This window comes from Coffea arabica, chromosome 8e (assembly GCF_036785885.1).
Source record: "Coffea arabica cultivar ET-39 chromosome 8e, Coffea Arabica ET-39 HiFi, whole genome shotgun sequence".
Classification (NCBI taxonomy): domain Eukaryota; kingdom Viridiplantae; phylum Streptophyta; class Magnoliopsida; order Gentianales; family Rubiaceae; genus Coffea; species Coffea arabica.
This window is the reverse complement of record NC_092324.1, coordinates 24517010-24539523: the sequence shown is the minus strand read 5'-3', so window position 1 is coordinate 24539523 and position 22514 is coordinate 24517010. Positions and strand designations below refer to the sequence as shown.

Here is a 22514-nt window from a genome sequence, read left to right as displayed (position 1 = left end):
GGGGGGCTGGGGAGTGGGGTAGAGCAGGTGGAAGGTTTGGAGCAGCAACACGCTTTGGAGTTTGGCCCTCGTGGAGCTCGGCAGAAGGGAGGTAGGCCGGCTAAAGCTAGTTTGAAACAGGTTCCTCATCAAACACAAACTCATTACTCTTTGCGGTCTAATGTTAAATCCCATTAAGTTTGTTGTGTGGAATATTCGAGGGGCTTCACGTAGGGATTCACTTAGATATTTACATAACATTTGTAAATCTCATAAGGTTCGGCTATTAGTCCTGCTGGAACCATTGTCGGATCCGCCACAGATGGAGGTGGTACGTCGATCACTGGGATTTGATAAGGTTTGGGGTGCACTAAATAACAAGGTCTGGGTTTTCTGGTTTAATGAGATGGCAGTGAGCTTCAGGGAACTGGCCGAACAACTTCTTCATATGCACATTGTTTTCTCTTCGGGCTGTTCGGTTCATTTTTCGGCAATTTATGCTCGATGTTCCAGGGTGGGGGGCCGCGAGTTGTGGGCAGCAATGGAAGGTTTGTCGGGTGATGTATGTGACCCATGGTTATTGGCAGGGGATTTTAATGTTATTTCCAGTTTGGAAGAGCGAGTGGGGGGGTCCCCGGCGAATCAAAGAAATATGGAGGAATTTAATGAGTCGATTGGAATTTGTGGGTTAGCGGAGGTGCCTTTCGATGGTGCTGCTTTTACATGGACGAATGGGAGGGTGTGGCAGTGCTTGGATAGGGCATTGATGAATCGGGAGTGGGCTGACGGGTATGATCTATCGCATGTCTCACATTTGGCCAGGGGCCGTTCGGATCACGCTCCTTTGCTGATATGCTGTCGGAATGGAAGTCCTCCCAAACGCTCATTTAAGTTCCTAAATGTTTGGCGGGGCCAGCCTGGGTTTAAGGAGGTGGTCAAGCGATTTTGGGAGAAGACGGTGGAGGGAGAGGGGATGCCGAAGTTCTATAATAAATTGAGAGAGGTGAAGGGTGGTCTACAGGTCTGGAATGCCCAGGTTTTTGGAAATATCTTCAACAATGTAAAGCAAGCTGAGGCCATTATGAAACAGCGAGAAGAGGAGTTTGACACAGGCCGAGATCCTGCGTCCAGGGCTTCACTGGAGGAGGCCAAGGCGGTTTATGCAAGGGCATCGGCTGTGGAATGTGAGTATTGGAGACAGAAGGCGGGTATCAAATGGTTACAGGTGGGGGATGCTAATACGGTGTGAGAACCCGTAAAACCCTAATATTTTCCCTAGGGTTTATTTCCCCTTAATTGCATGTTTTCTGCATTTTCTGGCTTAGGAATATTTTCCTGGTGAATTTTATGAGTAATTATAGTTTTAAGATGAGTTTTCTCGTATTGGATAGTTTTTAGAAAATTAAGAATATATATTGGACGTGGGACCCACGAGTGCGAAAAGTTCGGGAAAATTCGGCCAATACGGTTAAGTTTCGGATACTGTGGAAAAGTTATCGGATGTTACGAGATAAGTAGAGAGTGAGATTTGATTGATGTGAGAGAGAAAAGAAAGGATAGGAATGCATTTATTAGAGTGCCAAGTGTCAATTTTCCATTGGTTTGACTTTAAGAGTTACTATTCACTATTTTGACCTTTGACCAAAATTGGTTAAATATCTCCAAAAATTCACAAAATTCACCATTTTCTTCCCTTGTGTTGGCCGAACCTCTCATCAAAGAAGAAAGAAAAACTCTTCCAAGTTTAAGCTTCCAACAAGCTCAAATCACCCAACTCAAGTCCTTAAACTAGAATCTACTCCATGAAATTCCTTCCTTTGGTGCTCTTGAGTGTATTAGTGAAGTTGATTTGAAGAGCTAAGGTGTCCACACTCCCTATCTCTCTTGATTGCTTGGTAAGTGATGCTTGAACACCCTACTACATCTAATGATGGTTATATTATGCTTAGAAGTGGCTTGAGTGTTGGAAAATGTGATTTATTTCTTGATTTGAAGAGTTTTGGTGAAGTTTTCCATTTTATGATGAATTTTCTGGTTTCATATGATTTTGATGTTTTGGACTAGTATGATGGTTGGTAATAAGGGGCTTTGGCTCTAGTAGGTGTGAATTGTGGTTAAATGCAACCAAGTTTGGATTTGGAATGAAATGTGAAAAGTTAGGGTTCTTGAACCCCTATTCTGTCCGAAATTTTAGGTCATAGCTAGAGACCGAATTGGACTTTGCTAAAAACATGAAAGTTGTAGGTATTGATGATTTTAGTGTGCCTACAAAATTTTAGGGCATTTGGAGTAGTATAGAGAGAGTTATGCCGTTTTTACTGTTGCTGTTTTTGGTGCACAGAATGTCCGAACTGTGATAGTAATTGCCTGTTTTGACTGGAATTGGTTTGGATTTTGAAGTTGGTGTCTTTTGAGTAAATGTATCTGGATGTTTTAGCTAACTTATGCCTTTGGAATTTCGGCATTTGGACCTGTGTAGGCTGAGATTGACGTATTACAGTTTTGTGTGTTTTGCAAACCTGTTTTGGTAATTCTGGTTTGGTATTTGGCACTTTTGACCTAGTTGTTCTAGGATTTGGACTGAGAGGCCTTCTACATTGTTGTAGCTCTGTTTCTTGGCTTCGAAATGGTGGGTCTTACACCCCCATCCGACATTTGTAGTGAGAGTTGTGCCATTACCGCATTATGAGGTCAAATCCGGTTTTCTTATCAAGGCTTAGGTTAAAGCCCTTTCTTAATTTCTGGTTTGCTTTCATGCTGGTATATGTTTATAAAACCCTATTGGGGTTGTGAATTGGTGTTGTTTATGGCTCGGTATGGTTTCTTGTTTTATGATATTGTGAGCCTATGGAACGGCTATTGACATGAAATGCTTATCTGTGTGTTGTTGGGTTGTGATTGAAGAAAAATAATGAAGCCTTAATGGCTGGAAAAGTAAGAATTTTAGGGGAAGTGCTGCCCGATTTTCTAGGCCGTTGGTTCCTTTAAGTTGGATTTGCCTTTTGGTAGAATGAAAGGCTTTTGGGTTGTTTGCGCCTAAGTCTTCATGTTACCTTTTTGTTTCCAAGAAAATCATGTTTTCCACCCTTGCATTAGTAATTATTTTGGCGAGGCATACGACTAGTAGTCGAGCCTCATGTGCATTGTGTTTACTCGATTCTGGAAGTAAAACCTTCAATTGATTTATTTTGATTATTTTAGGGTTTCTTGGCGATTAAGGCCAATCTGAAGTGAAAACTTTTGAAGTTGAGCCGGTGAGTGTACCACTCCCCTCCATTGCTATTTAACTTGATTTCTGCTCTGCAATCTGTTTATTTGTTCGAGACGAGGGTGTACTTTATCACACTCGTTCTCTAGTCTGCTCATATGCCAATTTACTATGCAAAATTTGAATCTGTTATCTGTGTCTGCATCTGTTCGGATTTCTGTTCGGATTTCTATGACCTATGAGCTCAATCCTGTGGCTAAGTTATTCGAGTCGGGCCGGCAAGGGCCTGGACGATTAGATAACGAACCACGGTAGTCTGTTCGGGGATTTTGGGTATTGAGACCCTTGATTCCGGGTATACTCGAGTATTACCATTTTTGTTCGTTTGAGGTGAGCGGGCCCGGTAAAGGGGTGTTTGGTGGACGGAATTCGGTGATAAGAGGGGTCTACGGACGCATTGGTTCTATATACGTTGACGGAGAGTCAACCGGTTTGGATCAAGTATTGCGCTGGAAATTTGGCTCCTGAGAGCCACCCGTATCCTTCTGATTTGAATCATTGGTTCCTTTGCTTTACATCTGACATGTGTATCTGATTTGTTAAATGTGAAATGCCATGATTTTAATGCTATCTGTTTGGTACCTCATTGAGCGCAAGCTCACCCCGTTCTGTTCCTTTTGTTTTCCTTACAGGAAAAATAAATACTTTTGGACTGGATTTGACAAATGGCTGCCAAATTGAGCTAGTTGAACATATCTTTTGCATAGCTCATGTATTAAAACCCTAAGTGTACTTTTGGGGCGTTTGTTTTTGATTTGGCAAACCGTGTGTATATATTAACTTTTGAAACTTTTGTATGTCATTTTGATTGGTAAACGCTAAAGTTCAGATGTGAATGTTTGTTAGCTATTTCGGTTGGGTTCTGATGGGTCGGTTACTATTCATGGCCGACTCCGGATTTCATTTTTCTTATTTTGGGTTATGTTGCCATTTTGACTTGCTTACGCTCGTTGGTACGTTTCGGAACTTGTTAGATTGACGTAAACGAATCCGTAGTCCTGGCGAGAGTTGGGCAGGCAGTCCGCTAACCCCTTTGGTTCGCCTTAGGGGAAGGTGGGGCTGTTACAATTGGTATCAGAGCCACTTCGCGTGGTCTCTGCGCGGAGTGAGACTGGGCCAAGTGGTGTTGTGGTCCTAATTTCATGAATATGTCTAAGTGCTCGTTTGAGCGTAAGTTATGAACCGGGCATGTGATAAGTGTGCGAATCATTATCATGGGACTCGAGGAAACTAGGTATGTATGTCGGGTAGGAATCTTTAATAAGGATGGTTTACTCTTGGGACCGGCCGGCTCGAGTTGTGAATTATCTTAGATGGGATTCTTGTGCCCGGATACGGAAGAGATGAGAGCCTAGGTAGGCAATTTGGGCTAGTCATTTGCTTGATCCGTTGGGTACCTTAGATTTGAGGGATTCCGCTGATAAGGAATTTCGAGGACGAAATTCTTTTAAGGGGGGGAGAGTGTGAGAACCCGTAAAACCCTAATATTTTCCCTAGGGTTTATTTCCCCTTAATTGCATGTTTTCTGCATTTTCTGGCTTAGGAATATTTTCCTGGTGAATTTTATGAGTAATTATAGTTTTAAGATGAGTTTTCTCGTATTGGATAGTTTTTAGAAAATTAAGAATATATATTGGACGTGGGGCCCACGAGTGCGAAAAGTTCGGGAAAATTCGGCCAATACGGTTAAGTTTCGGATACTGTGGAAAAGTTATCGGATGTTACGAGATAAGTAGAGAGTGAGATTTGATTGATGTGAGAGAGAAAAGAAAGGATAGGAATGCATTTATTAGAGTGCCAAGTGTCAATTTTCCATTGGTTTGACTTTAAGAGTTACTATTCACTATTTTGACCTTTGACCAAAATTGGTTAAATATCTCCAAAAATTCACAAAATTCACCATTTTCTTCCCTTGTGTTGGCCGAACCTCTCATCAAAGAAGAAAGAAAAACTCTTCCAAGTTTAAGCTTCCAACAAGCTCAAATCACCCAACTCAAGTCCTTAAACTAGAATCTACTCCATGAAATTCCTTCCTTTGGTGCTCTTGAGTGTATTAGTGAAGTTGATTTGAAGAGCTAAGGTGTCCACACTCCCTATCTCTCTTGATTGCTTGGTAAGTGATGCTTGAACACCCTACTACATCTAATGATGGTTATATTATGCTTAGAAGTGGCTTGAGTGTTGGAAAATGTGATTTATTTCTTGATTTGAAGAGTTTTGGTGAAGTTTTCCATTTTATGATGAATTTTCTGGTTTCATATGATTTTGATGTTTTGGACTAGTATGATGGTTGGTAATAAGGGGCTTTGGCTCTAGTAGGTGTGAATTGTGGTTAAATGCAACCAAGTTTGGATTTGGAATGAAATGTGAAAAGTTAGGGTTCTTGAACCCCTATTCTGTCCGAAATTTTAGGTCATAGCTAGAGGCCGAATTGGACTTTGCTCAAAACATGAAAGTTGTAGGTATTGATTATTTTAGTGTGCCTACAAAATTTTAGGGCATTTGGAGTAGTATAGAGAGAGTTATGCCATTTTTACTGTTGCTGTTTTTGGTGCACAGAATGTCCGAACTGCGATAGTAATTGCCTGTTTTGACTGGAATTGGTTTGGATTTTGAAGTTGGTGTCTTTTGAGTAAATGTATCTGGATGTTTTAGCTAACTTATGCCTTTGGAATTTCGGCATTTGGACCTGTGTAGGCTGAGATTGACGTATTACAGTTTTGTGTGTTTTGCAAACCTGTTTTGGTAATTCTGGTTTGGTATTTGGCACTTTTGACCTAGTTGTTCTAGGATTTGGACTGAGAGGCCTTCTACATTGTTGTAGCTCTGTTTCTTGGCTTCGAAATGGTGGGTCTTACACCCCCATCCGACATTTGTAGTGAGAGTTGTGCCATTACCGCATTATGAGGTCAAATCCGGTTTTCTTATCAAGGCTTAGGTTAAAGCCCTTTCTTAATTTCTGGTTTGCTTTCATGCTGGTATATGTTTATAAAACCCTATTGGGGTTGTGAATTGGTGTTGTTTATGGCTCGGTATGGTTTCTTGTTTTATGATATTGTGAGCCTATGGAACGGCTCTTGACATGAAATGCTTATCTGTGTGTTGTTGGGTTGTGATTGAAGAAAAATAATGAAGCCTTAATGGCTGGAAAAGTAAGAATTTTAGGGGAAGTGCTGCCCGATTTTCTAGGCCGTTGGTTCCTTTAAGTTGGATTTGCCTTTTGGTAGAATGAAAGGCTTTTGGGTTGTTTGCGCCTAAGTCTTCATGTTACCTTTTTGTTTCCAAGAAAATCATGTTTTCCACCCTTGCATTAGTAATTATTTTGGCGAGGCATACGACTAGTAGTCGAGCCTCATGTGCATTGTGTTTACTCGATTCTGGAAGTAAAACCTTCAATTGATTTATTTTGATTATTTTAGGGTTTCTTGGCGATTAAGGCCAATCTGAAGTGAAAACTTTTGAAGTTGAGCCGGTGAGTGTACCACTCCCCTCCATTGCTATTTAACTTGATTTCTGCTCTGCAATCTGTTTATTTGTTCGAGACGAGGGTGTACTTTATCACACTCGTTCTCTAGTCTGCTCATATGCCAATTTACTATGCAAAATTTGAATCTGTTATCTGTGTCTGCATCTGTTCGGATTTCTGTTCGGATTTCTATGACCTATGAGCTCAATCCTGTGGCTAAGTTATTCGAGTCGGGCCGGCAAGGGCCTGGACGATTAGATAACGAACCACGGTAGTCTGTTCGGGGATTTTGGGTATTGAGACCCTTGATTCCGGGTATACTCGAGTATTACCATTTTTGTTCGTTTGAGGTGAGCGGGCCCGGTAAAGGGGTGTTTGGTGGACGGAATTCGGTGATAAGAGGGGTCTACGGACGCATTGGTTCTATATACGTTGACGGAGAGTCAACCGGTTTGGATCAAGTATTGCGCTGGAAATTTGGCTCCTGAGAGCCACCCGTATCCTTCTGATTTGAATCATTGGTTCCTTTGCTTTACATCTGACATGTGTATCTGATTTGTTAAATGTGAAATGCCATGATTTTAATGCTATCTGTTTGGTACCTCATTGAGCGCAAGCTCACCCCGTTCTGTTCCTTTTGTTTTCCTTACAGGAAAAATAAATACTTTTGGACTGGATTTGACAAATGGCTGCCAAATTGAGCTAGTTGAACATATCTTTTGCATAGCTCATGTATTAAAACCCTAAGTGTACTTTTGGGGCGTTTGTTTTTGATTTGGCAAACCGTGTGTATATATTAACTTTTGAAACTTTTGTATGTCATTTTGATTGGTAAACGCTAAAGTTCAGATGTGAATGTTTGTTAGCTATTTCGGTTGGGTTCTGATGGGTCGGTTACTATTCATGGCCGACTCCGGATTTCATTTTTCTTATTTTGGGTTATGTTGCCATTTTGACTTGCTTACGCTCGTTGGTACGTTTCGGAACTTGTTAGATTGACGTAAACGAATCCGTAGTCCTGGCGAGAGTTGGGCAGGCAGTCCGCTAACCCCTTTGGTTCGCCTTAGGGGAAGGTGGGGCTGTTACAATTGGTATCAGAGCCACTTCGCGTGGTCTCTGCGCGGAGTGAGACTGGGCCAAGTGGTGTTGTGGTCCTAATTTCATGAATATGTCTAAGTGCTCGTTTGAGCGTAAGTTATGAACCGGGCATGTGATAAGTGTGCGAATCATTATCATGGGACTCGAGGAAACTAGGTATGTATGTCGGGTAGGAATCTTTAATAAGGATGGTTTACTCTTGGGACCGGCCGGCTCGAGTTGTGAATTATCTTAGATGGGATTCTTGTGCCCGGATACGGAAGAGATGAGAGCCTAGGTAGGCAATTTGGGCTAGTCATTTGCTTGATCCGTTGGGTACCTTAGATTTGAGGGATTCCGCTGATAAGGAATTTCGAGGACGAAATTCTTTTAAGGGGGGGAGAGTGTGAGAACCCGTAAAACCCTAATATTTTCCCTAGGGTTTATTTCCCCTTAATTGCATGTTTTCTGCATTTTCTGGCTTAGGAATATTTTCCTGGTGAATTTTATGAGTAATTATAGTTTTAAGATGAGTTTTCTCGTATTGGATAGTTTTTAGAAAATTAAGAATATATATTGGACGTGGGGCCCACGAGTGCGAAAAGTTCGGGAAAATTCGGCCAATACGGTTAAGTTTCGGATACTGTGGAAAAGTTATCGGATGTTACGAGATAAGTAGAGAGTGAGATTTGATTGATGTGAGAGAGAAAAGAAAGGATAGGAATGCATTTATTAGAGTGCCAAGTGTCAATTTTCCATTGGTTTGACTTTAAGAGTTACTATTCACTATTTTGACCTTTGACCAAAATTGGTTAAATATCTCCAAAAATTCACAAAATTCACCATTTTCTTCCCTTGTGTTGGCCGAACCTCTCATCAAAGAAGAAAGAAAAACTCTTCCAAGTTTAAGCTTCCAACAAGCTCAAATCACCCAACTCAAGTCCTTAAACTAGAATCTACTCCATGAAATTCCTTCCTTTGGTGCTCTTGAGTGTATTAGTGAAGTTGATTTGAAGAGCTAAGGTGTCCACACTCCCTATCTCTCTTGATTGCTTGGTAAGTGATGCTTGAACACCCTACTACATCTAATGATGGTTATATTATGCTTAGAAGTGGCTTGAGTGTTGGAAAATGTGATTTATTTCTTGATTTGAAGAGTTTTGGTGAAGTTTTCCATTTTATGATGAATTTTCTGGTTTCATATGATTTTGATGTTTTGGACTAGTATGATGGTTGGTAATAAGGGGCTTTGGCTCTAGTAGGTGTGAATTGTGGTTAAATGCAACCAAGTTTGGATTTGGAATGAAATGTGAAAAGTTAGGGTTCTTGAACCCCTATTCTGTCCGAAATTTTAGGTCATAGCTAGAGGCCGAATTGGACTTTGCTCAAAACATGAAAGTTGTAGGTATTGATGATTTTAGTGTGCCTACAAAATTTTAGGGCATTTGGAGTAGTATAGAGAGAGTTATGCCATTTTTACTGTTGCTGTTTTTGGTGCACAGAATGTCCGAACTGCGATAGTAATTGCCTGTTTTGACTGGAATTGGTTTGGATTTTGAAGTTGGTGTCTTTTGAGTAAATGTATCTGGATGTTTTAGCTAACTTATGCCTTTGGAATTTCGGCATTTGGACCTGTGTAGGCTGAGATTGACGTATTACAGTTTTGTGTGTTTTGCAAACCTGTTTTGGTAATTCTGGTTTGGTATTTGGCACTTTTGACCTAGTTGTTCTAGGATTTGGACTGAGAGGCCTTCTACATTGTTGTAGCTCTGTTTCTTGGCTTCGAAATGGTGGGTCTTACACCCCCATCCGACATTTGTAGTGAGAGTTGTGCCATTACCGCATTATGAGGTCAAATCCGGTTTTCTTATCAAGGCTTAGGTTAAAGCCCTTTCTTAATTTCTGGTTTGCTTTCATGCTGGTATATGTTTATAAAACCCTATTGGGGTTGTGAATTGGTGTTGTTTATGGCTCGGTATGGTTTCTTGTTTTATGATATTGTGAGCCTATGGAACGGCTCTTGACATGAAATGCTTATCTGTGTGTTGTTGGGTTGTGATTGAAGAAAAATAATGAAGCCTTAATGGCTGGAAAAGTAAGAATTTTAGGGGAAGTGCTGCCCGATTTTCTAGGCCGTTGGTTCCTTTAAGTTGGATTTGCCTTTTGGTAGAATGAAAGGCTTTTGGGTTGTTTGCGCCTAAGTCTTCATGTTACCTTTTTGTTTCCAAGAAAATCATGTTTTCCACCCTTGCATTAGTAATTATTTTGGCGAGGCATACGACTAGTAGTCGAGCCTCATGTGCATTGTGTTTACTCGATTCTGGAAGTAAAACCTTCAATTGATTTATTTTGATTATTTTAGGGTTTCTTGGCGATTAAGGCCAATCTGAAGTGAAAACTTTTGAAGTTGAGCCGGTGAGTGTACCACTCCCCTCCATTGCTATTTAACTTGATTTCTGCTCTGCAATCTGTTTATTTGTTCGAGACGAGGGTGTACTTTATCACACTCGTTCTCTAGTCTGCTCATATGCCAATTTACTATGCAAAATTTGAATCTGTTATCTGTGTCTGCATCTGTTCGGATTTCTGTTCGGATTTCTATGACCTATGAGCTCAATCCTGTGGCTAAGTTATTCGAGTCGGGCCGGCAAGGGCCTGGACGATTAGATAACGAACCACGGTAGTCTGTTCGGGGATTTTGGGTATTGAGACCCTTGATTCCGGGTATACTCGAGTATTACCATTTTTGTTCGTTTGAGGTGAGCGGGCCCGGTAAAGGGGTGTTTGGTGGACGGAATTCGGTGATAAGAGGGGTCTACGGACGCATTGGTTCTATATACGTTGACGGAGAGTCAACCGGTTTGGATCAAGTATTGCGCTGGAAATTTGGCTCCTGAGAGCCACCCGTATCCTTCTGATTTGAATCATTGGTTCCTTTGCTTTACATCTGACATGTGTATCTGATTTGTTAAATGTGAAATGCCATGATTTTAATGCTATCTGTTTGGTACCTCATTGAGCGCAAGCTCACCCCGTTCTGTTCCTTTTGTTTTCCTTACAGGAAAAATAAATACTTTTGGACTGGATTTGACAAATGGCTGCCAAATTGAGCTAGTTGAACATATCTTTTGCATAGCTCATGTATTAAAACCCTAAGTGTACTTTTGGGGCGTTTGTTTTTGATTTGGCAAACCGTGTGTATATATTAACTTTTGAAACTTTTGTATGTCATTTTGATTGGTAAACGCTAAAGTTCAGATGTGAATGTTTGTTAGCTATTTCGGTTGGGTTCTGATGGGTCGGTTACTATTCATGGCCGACTCCGGATTTCATTTTTCTTATTTTGGGTTATGTTGCCATTTTGACTTGCTTACGCTCGTTGGTACGTTTCGGAACTTGTTAGATTGACGTAAACGAATCCGTAGTCCTGGCGAGAGTTGGGCAGGCAGTCCGCTAACCCCTTTGGTTCGCCTTAGGGGAAGGTGGGGCTGTTACAATTGGTATCAGAGCCACTTCGCGTGGTCTCTGCGCGGAGTGAGACTGGGCCAAGTGGTGTTGTGGTCCTAATTTCATGAATATGTCTAAGTGCTCGTTTGAGCGTAAGTTATGAACCGGGCATGTGATAAGTGTGCGAATCATTATCATGGGACTCGAGGAAACTAGGTATGTATGTCGGGTAGGAATCTTTAATAAGGATGGTTTACTCTTGGGACCGGCCGGCTCGAGTTGTGAATTATCTTAGATGGGATTCTTGTGCCCGGATACGGAAGAGATGAGAGCCTAGGTAGGCAATTTGGGCTAGTCATTTGCTTGATCCGTTGGGTACCTTAGATTTGAGGGATTCCGCTGATAAGGAATTTCGAGGACGAAATTCTTTTAAGGGGGGGAGAGTGTGAGAACCCGTAAAACCCTAATATTTTCCCTAGGGTTTATTTCCCCTTAATTGCATGTTTTCTGCATTTTCTGGCTTAGGAATATTTTCCTGGTGAATTTTATGAGTAATTATAGTTTTAAGATGAGTTTTCTCGTATTGGATAGTTTTTAGAAAATTAAGAATATATATTGGACGTGGGGCCCACGAGTGCGAAAAGTTCGGGAAAATTCGGCCAATACGGTTAAGTTTCGGATACTGTGGAAAAGTTATCGGATGTTACGAGATAAGTAGAGAGTGAGATTTGATTGATGTGAGAGAGAAAAGAAAGGATAGGAATGCATTTATTAGAGTGCCAAGTGTCAATTTTCCATTGGTTTGACTTTAAGAGTTACTATTCACTATTTTGACCTTTGACCAAAATTGGTTAAATATCTCCAAAAATTCACAAAATTCACCATTTTCTTCCCTTGTGTTGGCCGAACCTCTCATCAAAGAAGAAAGAAAAACTCTTCCAAGTTTAAGCTTCCAACAAGCTCAAATCACCCAACTCAAGTCCTTAAACTAGAATCTACTCCATGAAATTCCTTCCTTTGGTGCTCTTGAGTGTATTAGTGAAGTTGATTTGAAGAGCTAAGGTGTCCACACTCCCTATCTCTCTTGATTGCTTGGTAAGTGATGCTTGAACACCCTACTACATCTAATGATGGTTATATTATGCTTAGAAGTGGCTTGAGTGTTGGAAAATGTGATTTATTTCTTGATTTGAAGAGTTTTGGTGAAGTTTTCCATTTTATGATGAATTTTCTGGTTTCATATGATTTTGATGTTTTGGACTAGTATGATGGTTGGTAATAAGGGGCTTTGGCTCTAGTAGGTGTGAATTGTGGTTAAATGCAACCAAGTTTGGATTTGGAATGAAATGTGAAAAGTTAGGGTTCTTGAACCCCTATTCTGTCCGAAATTTTAGGTCATAGCTAGAGGCCGAATTGGACTTTTCTCAAAACATGAAAGTTGTAGGTATTGATGATTTTAGTGTGCCTACAAAATTTTAGGGCATTTGGAGTAGTATAGAGAGAGTTATCCCATTTTTACTGTTGCTGTTTTTGGTGCACAGAATGTCCGAACTGCGATAGTAATTGCCTGTTTTGACTGGAATTGGTTTGGATTTTGAAGTTGGTGTCTTTTGAGTAAATGTATCTTGATGTTTTAGCTAACTTATGCCTTTGGAATTTCGGCATTTGGACCTGTGTAGGCTGAGATTGACGTATTACAGTTTTGTGTGTTTTGCAAACCTGTTTTGGTAATTCTGGTTTGGTATTTGGCACTTTTGACCTAGTTGTTCTAGGATTTGGACTGAGAGGCCTTCTACATTGTTGTAGCTCTGTTTCTTGGCTTCGAAATGGTGGGTCTTACACCCCCATCCGACATTTGTAGTGAGAGTTGTGCCATTACCGCATTATGAGGTCAAATCCGGTTTTCTTATCAAGGCTTAGGTTAAAGCCCTTTCTTAATTTCTGGTTTGCTTTCATGCTGGTATATGTTTATAAAACCCTATTGGGGTTGTGAATTGGTGTTGTTTATGGCTCGGTATGGTTTCTTGTTTTATGATATTGTGAGCCTATGGAACGGCTCTTGACATGAAATGCTTATCTGTGTGTTGTTGGGTTGTGATTGAAGAAAAATAATGAAGCCTTAATGGCTGGAAAAGTAAGAATTTTAGGGGAAGTGCTGCCCGATTTTCTAGGCCGTTGGTTCCTTTAAGTTGGATTTGCCTTTTGGTAGAATGAAAGGCTTTTGGGTTGTTTGCGCCTAAGTCTTCATGTTACCTTTTTGTTTCCAAGAAAATCATGTTTTCCACCCTTGCATTAGTAATTATTTTGGCGAGGCATACGACTAGTAGTCGAGCCTCATGTGCATTGTGTTTACTCGATTCTGGAAGTAAAACCTTCAATTGATTTATTTTGATTATTTTAGGGTTTCTTGGCGATTAAGGCCAATCTGAAGTGAAAACTTTTGAAGTTGAGCCGGTGAGTGTACCACTCCCCTCCATTGCTATTTAACTTGATTTCTGCTCTGCAATCTGTTTATTTGTTCGAGACGAGGGTGTACTTTATCACACTCGTTCTCTAGTCTGCTCATATGCCAATTTACTATGCAAAATTTGAATCTGTTATCTGTGTCTGCATCTGTTCGGATTTCTGTTCGGATTTCTATGACCTATGAGCTCAATCCTGTGGCTAAGTTATTCGAGTCGGGCCGGCAAGGGCCTGGACGATTAGATAACGAACCACGGTAGTCTGTTCGGGGATTTTGGGTATTGAGACCCTTGATTCCGGGTATACTCGAGTATTACCATTTTTGTTCGTTTGAGGTGAGCGGGCCCGGTAAAGGGGTGTTTGGTGGACGGAATTCGGTGATAAGAGGGGTCTACGGACGCATTGGTTCTATATACGTTGACGGAGAGTCAACCGGTTTGGATCAAGTATTGCGCTGGAAATTTGGCTCCTGAGAGCCACCCGTATCCTTCTGATTTGAATCATTGGTTCCTTTGCTTTACATCTGACATGTGTATCTGATTTGTTAAATGTGAAATGCCATGATTTTAATGCTATCTGTTTGGTACCTCATTGAGCGCAAGCTCACCCCGTTCTGTTCCTTTTGTTTTCCTTACAGGAAAAATAAATACTTTTGGACTGGATTTGACAAATGGCTGCCAAATTGAGCTAGTTGAACATATCTTTTGCATAGCTCATGTATTAAAACCCTAAGTGTACTTTTGGGGCGTTTGTTTTTGATTTGGCAAACCGTGTGTATATATTAACTTTTGAAACTTTTGTATGTCATTTTGATTGGTAAACGCTAAAGTTCAGATGTGAATGTTTGTTAGCTATTTCGGTTGGGTTCTGATGGGTCGGTTACTATTCATGGCCGACTCCGGATTTCATTTTTCTTATTTTGGGTTATGTTGCCATTTTGACTTGCTTACGCTCGTTGGTACGTTTCGGAACTTGTTAGATTGACGTAAACGAATCCGTAGTCCTGGCGAGAGTTGGGCAGGCAGTCCGCTAACCCCTTTGGTTCGCCTTAGGGGAAGGTGGGGCTGTTACAATTGGTATCAGAGCCACTTCGCGTGGTCTCTGCGCGGAGTGAGACTGGGCCAAGTGGTGTTGTGGTCCTAATTTCATGAATATGTCTAAGTGCTCGTTTGAGCGTAAGTTATGAACCGGGCATGTGATAAGTGTGCGAATCATTATCATGGGACTCGAGGAAACTAGGTATGTATGTCGGGTAGGAATCTTTAATAAGGATGGTTTACTCTTGGGACCGGCCGGCTCGAGTTGTGAATTATCTTAGATGGGATTCTTGTGCCCGGATACGGAAGAGATGAGAGCCTAGGTAGGCAATTTGGGCTAGTCATTTGCTTGATCCGTTGGGTACCTTAGATTTGAGGGATTCCGCTGATAAGGAATTTCGAGGACGAAATTCTTTTAAGGGGGGGAGAGTGTGAGAACCCGTAAAACCCTAATATTTTCCCTAGGGTTTATTTCCCCTTAATTGCATGTTTTCTGCATTTTCTGGCTTAGGAATATTTTCCTGGTGAATTTTATGAGTAATTATAGTTTTAAGATGAGTTTTCTCGTATTGGATAGTTTTTAGAAAATTAAGAATATATATTGGACGTGGGGCCCACGAGTGCGAAAAGTTCGGGAAAATTCGGCCAATACGGTTAAGTTTCGGATACTGTGGAAAAGTTATCGGATGTTACGAGATAAGTAGAGAGTGAGATTTGATTGATGTGAGAGAGAAAAGAAAGGATAGGAATGCATTTATTAGAGTGCCAAGTGTCAATTTTCCATTGGTTTGACTTTAAGAGTTACTATTCACTATTTTGACCTTTGACCAAAATTGGTTAAATATCTCCAAAAATTCACAAAATTCACCATTTTCTTCCCTTGTGTTGGCCGAACCTCTCATCAAAGAAGAAAGAAAAACTCTTCCAAGTTTAAGCTTCCAACAAGCTCAAATCACCCAACTCAAGTCCTTAAACTAGAATCTACTCCATGAAATTCCTTCCTTTGGTGCTCTTGAGTGTATTAGTGAAGTTGATTTGAAGAGCTAAGGTGTCCACACTCCCTATCTCTCTTGATTGCTTGGTAAGTGATGCTTGAACACCCTACTACATCTAATGATGGTTATATTATGCTTAGAAGTGGCTTGAGTGTTGGAAAATGTGATTTATTTCTTGATTTGAAGAGTTTTGGTGAAGTTTTCCATTTTATGATGAATTTTCTGGTTTCATATGATTTTGATGTTTTGGACTAGTATGATGGTTGGTAATAAGGGGCTTTGGCTCTAGTAGGTGTGAATTGTGGTTAAATGCAACCAAGTTTGGATTTGGAATGAAATGTGAAAAGTTAGGGTTCTTGAACCCCTATTCTGTCCGAAATTTTAGGTCATAGCTAGAGACCGAATTGGACTTTGCTAAAAACATGAAAGTTGTAGGTATTGATGATTTTAGTGTGCCTACAAAATTTTAGGGCATTTGGAGTAGTATAGAGAGAGTTATGCCGTTTTTACTGTTGCTGTTTTTGGTGCACAGAATGTCCGAACTGCGATAGTAATTGCCTGTTTTGACTGGAATTGGTTTGGATTTTGAAGTTGGTGTCTTTTGAGTAAATGTATCTGGATGTTTTAGCTAACTTATGCCTTTGGAATTTCGGCATTTGGACCTGTGTAGGCTGAGATTGACGTATTACAGTTTTGTGTGTTTTGCAAACCTGTTTTGGTAATTCTGGTTTGGTATTTGGCACTTTTGACCTAGTTGTTCTAGGATTTGGACTGAGAGGCCTTCTACATTGTTGTAGCTCTGTTTCTTGGCTTCGAAATGGTGGGTCTTACACCCCCATCCGACATTTGTAGTGAGAGTTGTGCCATTACCGCATTATGAGGTCAAATCCGGTTTTCTTATCAAGGCTTAGGTTAAAGCCCTTTCTTAATTTCTGGTTTGCTTTCATGCTGGTATATGTTTATAAAACCCTATTGGGGTTGTGAATTGGTGTTGTTTATGGCTCGGTATGGTTTCTTGTTTTATGATATTGTGAGCCTATGGAACGGCTCTTGACATGAAATGCTTATCTGTGTGTTGTTGGGTTGTGATTGAAGAAAAATAATGAAGCCTTAATGGCTGGAAAAGTAAGAATTTTAGGGGAAGTGCTGCCCGATTTTCTAGGCCGTTGGTTCCTTTAAGTTGGATTTGCCTTTTGGTAGAATGAAAGGCTTTTGGGTTGTTTGCGCCTAAGTCTTCATGTTACCTTTTTGTTTCCAAGAAAATCATGTTTTCCACCCTTGCATTAGTAATTATTTTGGCGAGGCATACGACTAGTAGTCGAGCCTCATGTGCATTGTGTTTACTCGATTCTGGAAGTAAAACCTTCAATTGATTTATTTTGATTATTTTAGGGTTTCTTGGCGATTAAGGCCAATCTGAAGTGAAAACTTTTGAAGTTGAGCCGGTGAGTGTACCACTCCCCTCCATTGCTATTTAACTTGATTTCTGCTCTGCAATCTGTTTATTTGTTCGAGACGAGGGTGTACTTTATCACACTCGTTCTCTAGTCTGCTCATATGCCAATTTACTATGCAAAATTTGAATCTGTTATCTGTGTCTGCATCTGTTCGGATTTCTGTTCGGATTTCTATGACCTATGAGCTCAATCCTGTGGCTAAGTTATTCGAGTCGGGCCGGCAAGGGCCTGGACGATTAGATAACGAACCACGGTAGTCTGTTCGGGGATTTTGGGTATTGAGACCCTTGATTCCGGGTATACTCGAGTATTACCATTTTTGTTCGTTTGAGGTGAGCGGGCCGGGTAAAGGGGTGTTTGGTGGACGGAATTCGGTGATAAGAGGGGTCTACGGACGCATTGGTTCTATATACGTTGACGGAGAGTCAACCGGTTTGGATCAAGTATTGCGCTGGAAATTTGGCTCCTGAGAGCCACCCGTATCCTTCTGATTTGAATCATTGGTTCCTTTGCTTTACATCTGACATGTGTATCTGATTTGTTAAATGTGAAATGCCATGATTTTAATGCTATCTGTTTGGTACCTCATTGAGCGCAAGCTCACCCCGTTCTGTTCCTTTTGTTTTCCTTACAGGAAAAATAAATATTTTTGGACTGGATTTGACAAATGGCTGCCAAATTGAGCTAGTTGAACATATCTTTTGCATAGCTCATGTATTAAAACCCTAAGTGTACTTTTGGGACGTTTGTTTTTGATTTGGCAAACCGTGTGTATATATTAACTTTTGAAACTTTTGTATGTCATTTTGATTGGTAAACGCTAAAGTTCAGATGTGAATGTTTGTTAGCTATTTCGGTTGGGTTCTGATGGGTCGGTTACTATTCATGGCCGACTCCGGATTTCATTTTATTTTATTCTGGGTTATTTTACTATTTTGATTTGTTTACGCGCGTTTGTAAGTTCCGGATCGCAATAGATAGCTCTAATCTGATCCGTAGTCCTGGCGAGAGCTGGGCAGGCAGTCCGCTAACCCCTTTGGTTCGCCTTAGGGGAAAGTGGGGCTGTTACATACGGCATATTTCCACTCGCGTTATAGGCAGCGACGGAATTGTAATTTTGTGGCTCGCATTAAGGATGCGACAGGAGCATGGTTGGAGGATGAACAAGACATTCGGAGGTCAGCAGTGGAGTTCGTGTCCTCCTTGTTTACTTCTGAGCAGAATGGGTGGCAACCTCCAGCGATTCCCTTCACGCTACCACAGCTTTCGGAAGAGGATAATGGGATGCTTTCTGCGCTCCCTGAGCTGGCAGAATTGCGAGAGGTGGTTTTTGGTTTGGAGGCTGATAGTGCACCGGGGCCTGATGGATTTGGAGCAGGTTTTTACCAGGATTGCTGGGAGTTTATTAAGATGGATTTGGTAGAGGCGGTGAAGGCATTTTTCCAAGGTATGGGGTTACCGAGGAGTTTTACTAGCACATCTATTGTTCTCTTGCCTAAGATCGCGGGTGCCATGTGCTGGAAGGATTTTCGGCCAATTAGTCTTTGCAACACTTGCTCCAAAATTATTTCAAAATTGGTTGCTCGCCGGTTGGGGAGGGTTCTTCCGACATTAGTTTCACCGTGGCAAACGGGCTTTGTTTCGGGACGGGGGATAACGGATAACATTCTTCTCACCCAGGAGTTGGTGATGGATTTAGATAGGCGATTGCGTCATCCGAACATCATGCTAAAATTGGATATGGAGAAGGCTTATGACAGGGTCGAGTGGCCATTTCTGTTGTTTATGCTGAGGCAATTTGGTTTTCAGGAACGGGTGGTAGATATTTTCTATAGGTTGGTGTCCAATAATTGGTTTTCGGTCTTGGTTAATGGTGAGCCTGCTGGTTTTTTCAAGTCATCCCGGGGTGTTCGGCAGGGGGACCCGGTGTCGCCTGGGCTGTTCGTGTTAGTGACCGAATTTTTGGGTCGTGGCCTGCACCATTTGTTGGAATGTCGGCCGGGAAGGTTCTTTGTCTCGGCCGGGACTCAGGTTCCTTATCTGGCTTTCGCGGATGACATGCTTGTTTTTACCCGATGTTCCGAAGAATGTCTGAGTGCAGTCAAGGTTTTTCTAGAGGGGTACCAACAGGTATCAGGCCAACGGGTGAATGTCAATAAGAGTGCCTTTTTCTTGGCGGTGGGAGCCACTTTGGGGCAGGAGCAGATGGTAACGAGGGTCCTGGGATTTCATAGGGCTTGTTTCCCTTTTACGTATTTGGGTGCCCCTATTTATAAAGGGCGCCGGCTAAGTTCGCTGTTTGATGGTCTTGTGGCTAAAATGAGGGACCATCTTGGGCACTGGAGTACTAAGATGCTATCTTTTGGGGGTAAGCGGGTTTTAGCTCGGCATGTTCTATCTTCGCTGCCGATGTACTTGCTCCAGGTGTTGAGCCCTCCTAAGGCGGTGATCACACGTTTGGGCATCATTTGTAACTCCTTTTTGTGGGATTGTAGAGGGGAGAAGCGTCTCCATTGGGCCGCATGGGACAAGCTGTGTTTCCCTACTGATGAAGGGGGTCTGGGTTTTAGGTCGTTTAAGGACATGGCTCGGGCTTTTGCAGCTAAGCTATGGTGGCATTTTCGAAGTGGAGACTCCATTTGGGCGGAATTCATGCATGCAAAATACAGTAATGGATATCATCCTTTGGCGGCCTCGTCTGTCCGGCCTTCCCATACTTGGAGACGTCTTGAGGCGATTAGGAGTTTGGTGGAGCCCAACATTAGGTGGTGTGTAGGGGAAGGTCTGGTGGATTTTTGGAAGGATAGATGGGCTTTGAATGAGCCTTTGGAAGATGTGATGGATGGAGCAGAGCAGCCGCATTTTTTGGTTTCGGAGTTTTTGACGAATGAGGGCTGGGATGAGGTTCGTCTTGGCCAATGGCTTCCGGATTGGGGTTGTTTACGGTGAAATCGGCTTGGGAGGTGCTACGGCAACGGAGGTGTCCTTCCTTGGTCGACTCACTCCTTTGGCAGCCAGCTTTGCCGGCCAAGATGTCGTTCTTAGCGTGGCGTTTCGTGCGGAGTTTTATCCCTTTGGATGTCGTGTTGAGGTCACGGGGACTGGTGGTTCCTTCCAGGTGTGGGTGTTGCTTTGCGGAGGAGGAGGCTCTCTTGCATGTGTTTGTTTCAGGGCCGATTGCATCGGAGGTATGGAAGAGAATGTCTAGCCGGTTTGGGTTTCAGTTGAGCAACTGCACAAGCATGGCCGCGGTGTTTATCGCATGGTTTCTGACGTATGAGGCTTTGTTGAAAACCCATATTAAGGTACTCATTCCAATTGTGGTGTGCTGGTTTCTCTGGCTGGCAAGGAACCAGGAGCGTTTTCAAGGAGGGCGTTGGGAGGTCAACAGGATTATTCGCGAGGTGGATAGTTTTATGGAACAGTTGGGGAGGGCAAATAAGCTTTGTCGGTCCCAGTTCTCAGGTGATGCCGATTGTGAGTTGCTTCGGTGGGTCAGAGGGTCTCCGAGGCGACGTTCCCCATGTGCGATTGCCTGGGAAAGGCCGCCCTTTGGGGAGTTTAAGTTTAATTCGGACGCCAGTGTGCTTCAAGGGAGGGCCACGGGGGGTGGGTTGCTACGTGACTATCAGGGGAAGTTGGTTTTTACCTTCTATAAGGAGTTCGGGGATCAGGGGGTGTTAGAGGCAGAGTGTATGGCATTACTCTGTGGGTTGCAGTTGTGTCTACAACGGGGAGTGTATCCTTCATTGGTTGAGGTTGATTCCAAGGCCTTGGTGCAGTTGGTTGTCTCTGGGGCGATTGCGAAGTGGCCTCTTTGTAACAGTTTAAGGAAGGTGAGAGGTCTGCTGGAGGTTTTTTCGGCTGCCATTTCACATGTATATCGGGAGGCCAACGTACCCGCAGATAGGCTTGCAGCGGTTGGGTTAAGTGGCTCTCAGGTTTATGAGCAGGGACGCCAGTTGCCGGCGGTTGTTCGGTCTGCCATTTTACTGGATTCACGGGGAGTGCCAGGGGTAAGGTGGTTAGCGGAGGATGGCTAGGTTGTAGTCTTCAGGTTTTCGGGAAGGTGGCTCAAAAAGTGATAAAAGAGGTGATTTTTCAAGAGTTTTCCAATTCAAGATGGAGTCTATGTGGATTATTGGCGGAAGATTAGGAAATTACCATTTTTCTTAGATATTTTATTTAGAAAACAATGGGCATTATTCTTGGAGTTTTAAAAAAAAAAAAAAAAAAAAGACAGTTATTTTCACTAATTTGAATGCAGAAAAGAAAATTAAAATTTCAAAAAAAAAAAAAAAAGGTACAAAGCCTCAATATACTCAAACTGGTTCAGGGCGTATACAATCCAAATACAAAACATTCTATTCGAGGAATAGCGCGAGTACAAGTCAAAAGTCAAAAGTCAAAAACAACTAGACTACGCTAGTCTTTACACCTCTCACGCCTCGCTCGTACCCCCTGTAAGGAAAACAAATAGCGTGGTATGAGCTAAAAGCCCAGTGAGGTTCCAAATCACAAATTGACCATATTAAAAGTACACGTATCAACGTAGCAAAAGATAGCGAGCTTAACAAGTTCATGAAGATGAACACTAACACTTCAAGTAGCAAATTTCCAAACGAGCAAGTATAAAGTGCTTTTGGTTTTCAAAAGGTACAACAATCCGATAAGCAATAATCAATTTCAAGTATAAGGATACGGAAGGCTCTCAGGAGCCAAATTCCCATTTGCACCTCCAGAGCTTGATCAAGTAACAGTTGACACTCCGTCAACTTTCAAGTAAGTAACCAATCCAGTAGAACACCACTTAAACGACTCTCCATCCACCGTTCAAAACCCCAGCTGGGCCCAAAATCCTCAAGAAACACGGGTGGTAATACTCGAGTATACCGATTAGTCGAGGAGATATCACTCCACTCGACAAAACGAGAGACCCAGGGTTCGTTACCCAATCGACCAAGCCCTTGCCGGCTCGACTAGAGTAACTCGCCACAGGGTTTCTGGAATTCCAGGAAGTGCGCACATCATAAACAAGTATATCAAGTCAATTGCAATCAATAAACAAGTATATCACGTAAGGGCAAGTGCGATGAAGTACACTCTTGCCCTATCAATTCACGTATATAACATGTACTCATATTGGTCACGTATCAAGTTCAAGTATCTAGTGCAATTCGGTATTTGAAAGCACTCACCACAAGATATAGTGCCTTTACTGGTCACTTTCAGGTTATACTCCGGGTTCGGAGTCCAAATCTGCGATAAAACTCAGTTTGAGAACTTTGAAACATGACTAAGATTCGAAACTTAGACGTTTCATTC

The 22514-nt window shown here is 42.0% G+C and overlaps 1 protein-coding gene across 1 annotated transcript; it reads left to right on the top strand.

The window, feature by feature from the left end:
• The first annotated feature begins 301 nt into the window (after positions 1–301).
• LOC140012692 (uncharacterized) lies at positions 302–21232 on the top strand. The gene is made up of 3 exons (XM_072060974.1): positions 302–1224; positions 18287–20134; positions 20308–21232. Exons 1-3 carry the CDS (start codon positions 302–304, stop codon positions 21230–21232), a joined length of 3696 nt encoding a protein of 1231 aa, XP_071917075.1.
• Positions 21233–22514: the final 1282 nt, after the last annotated feature.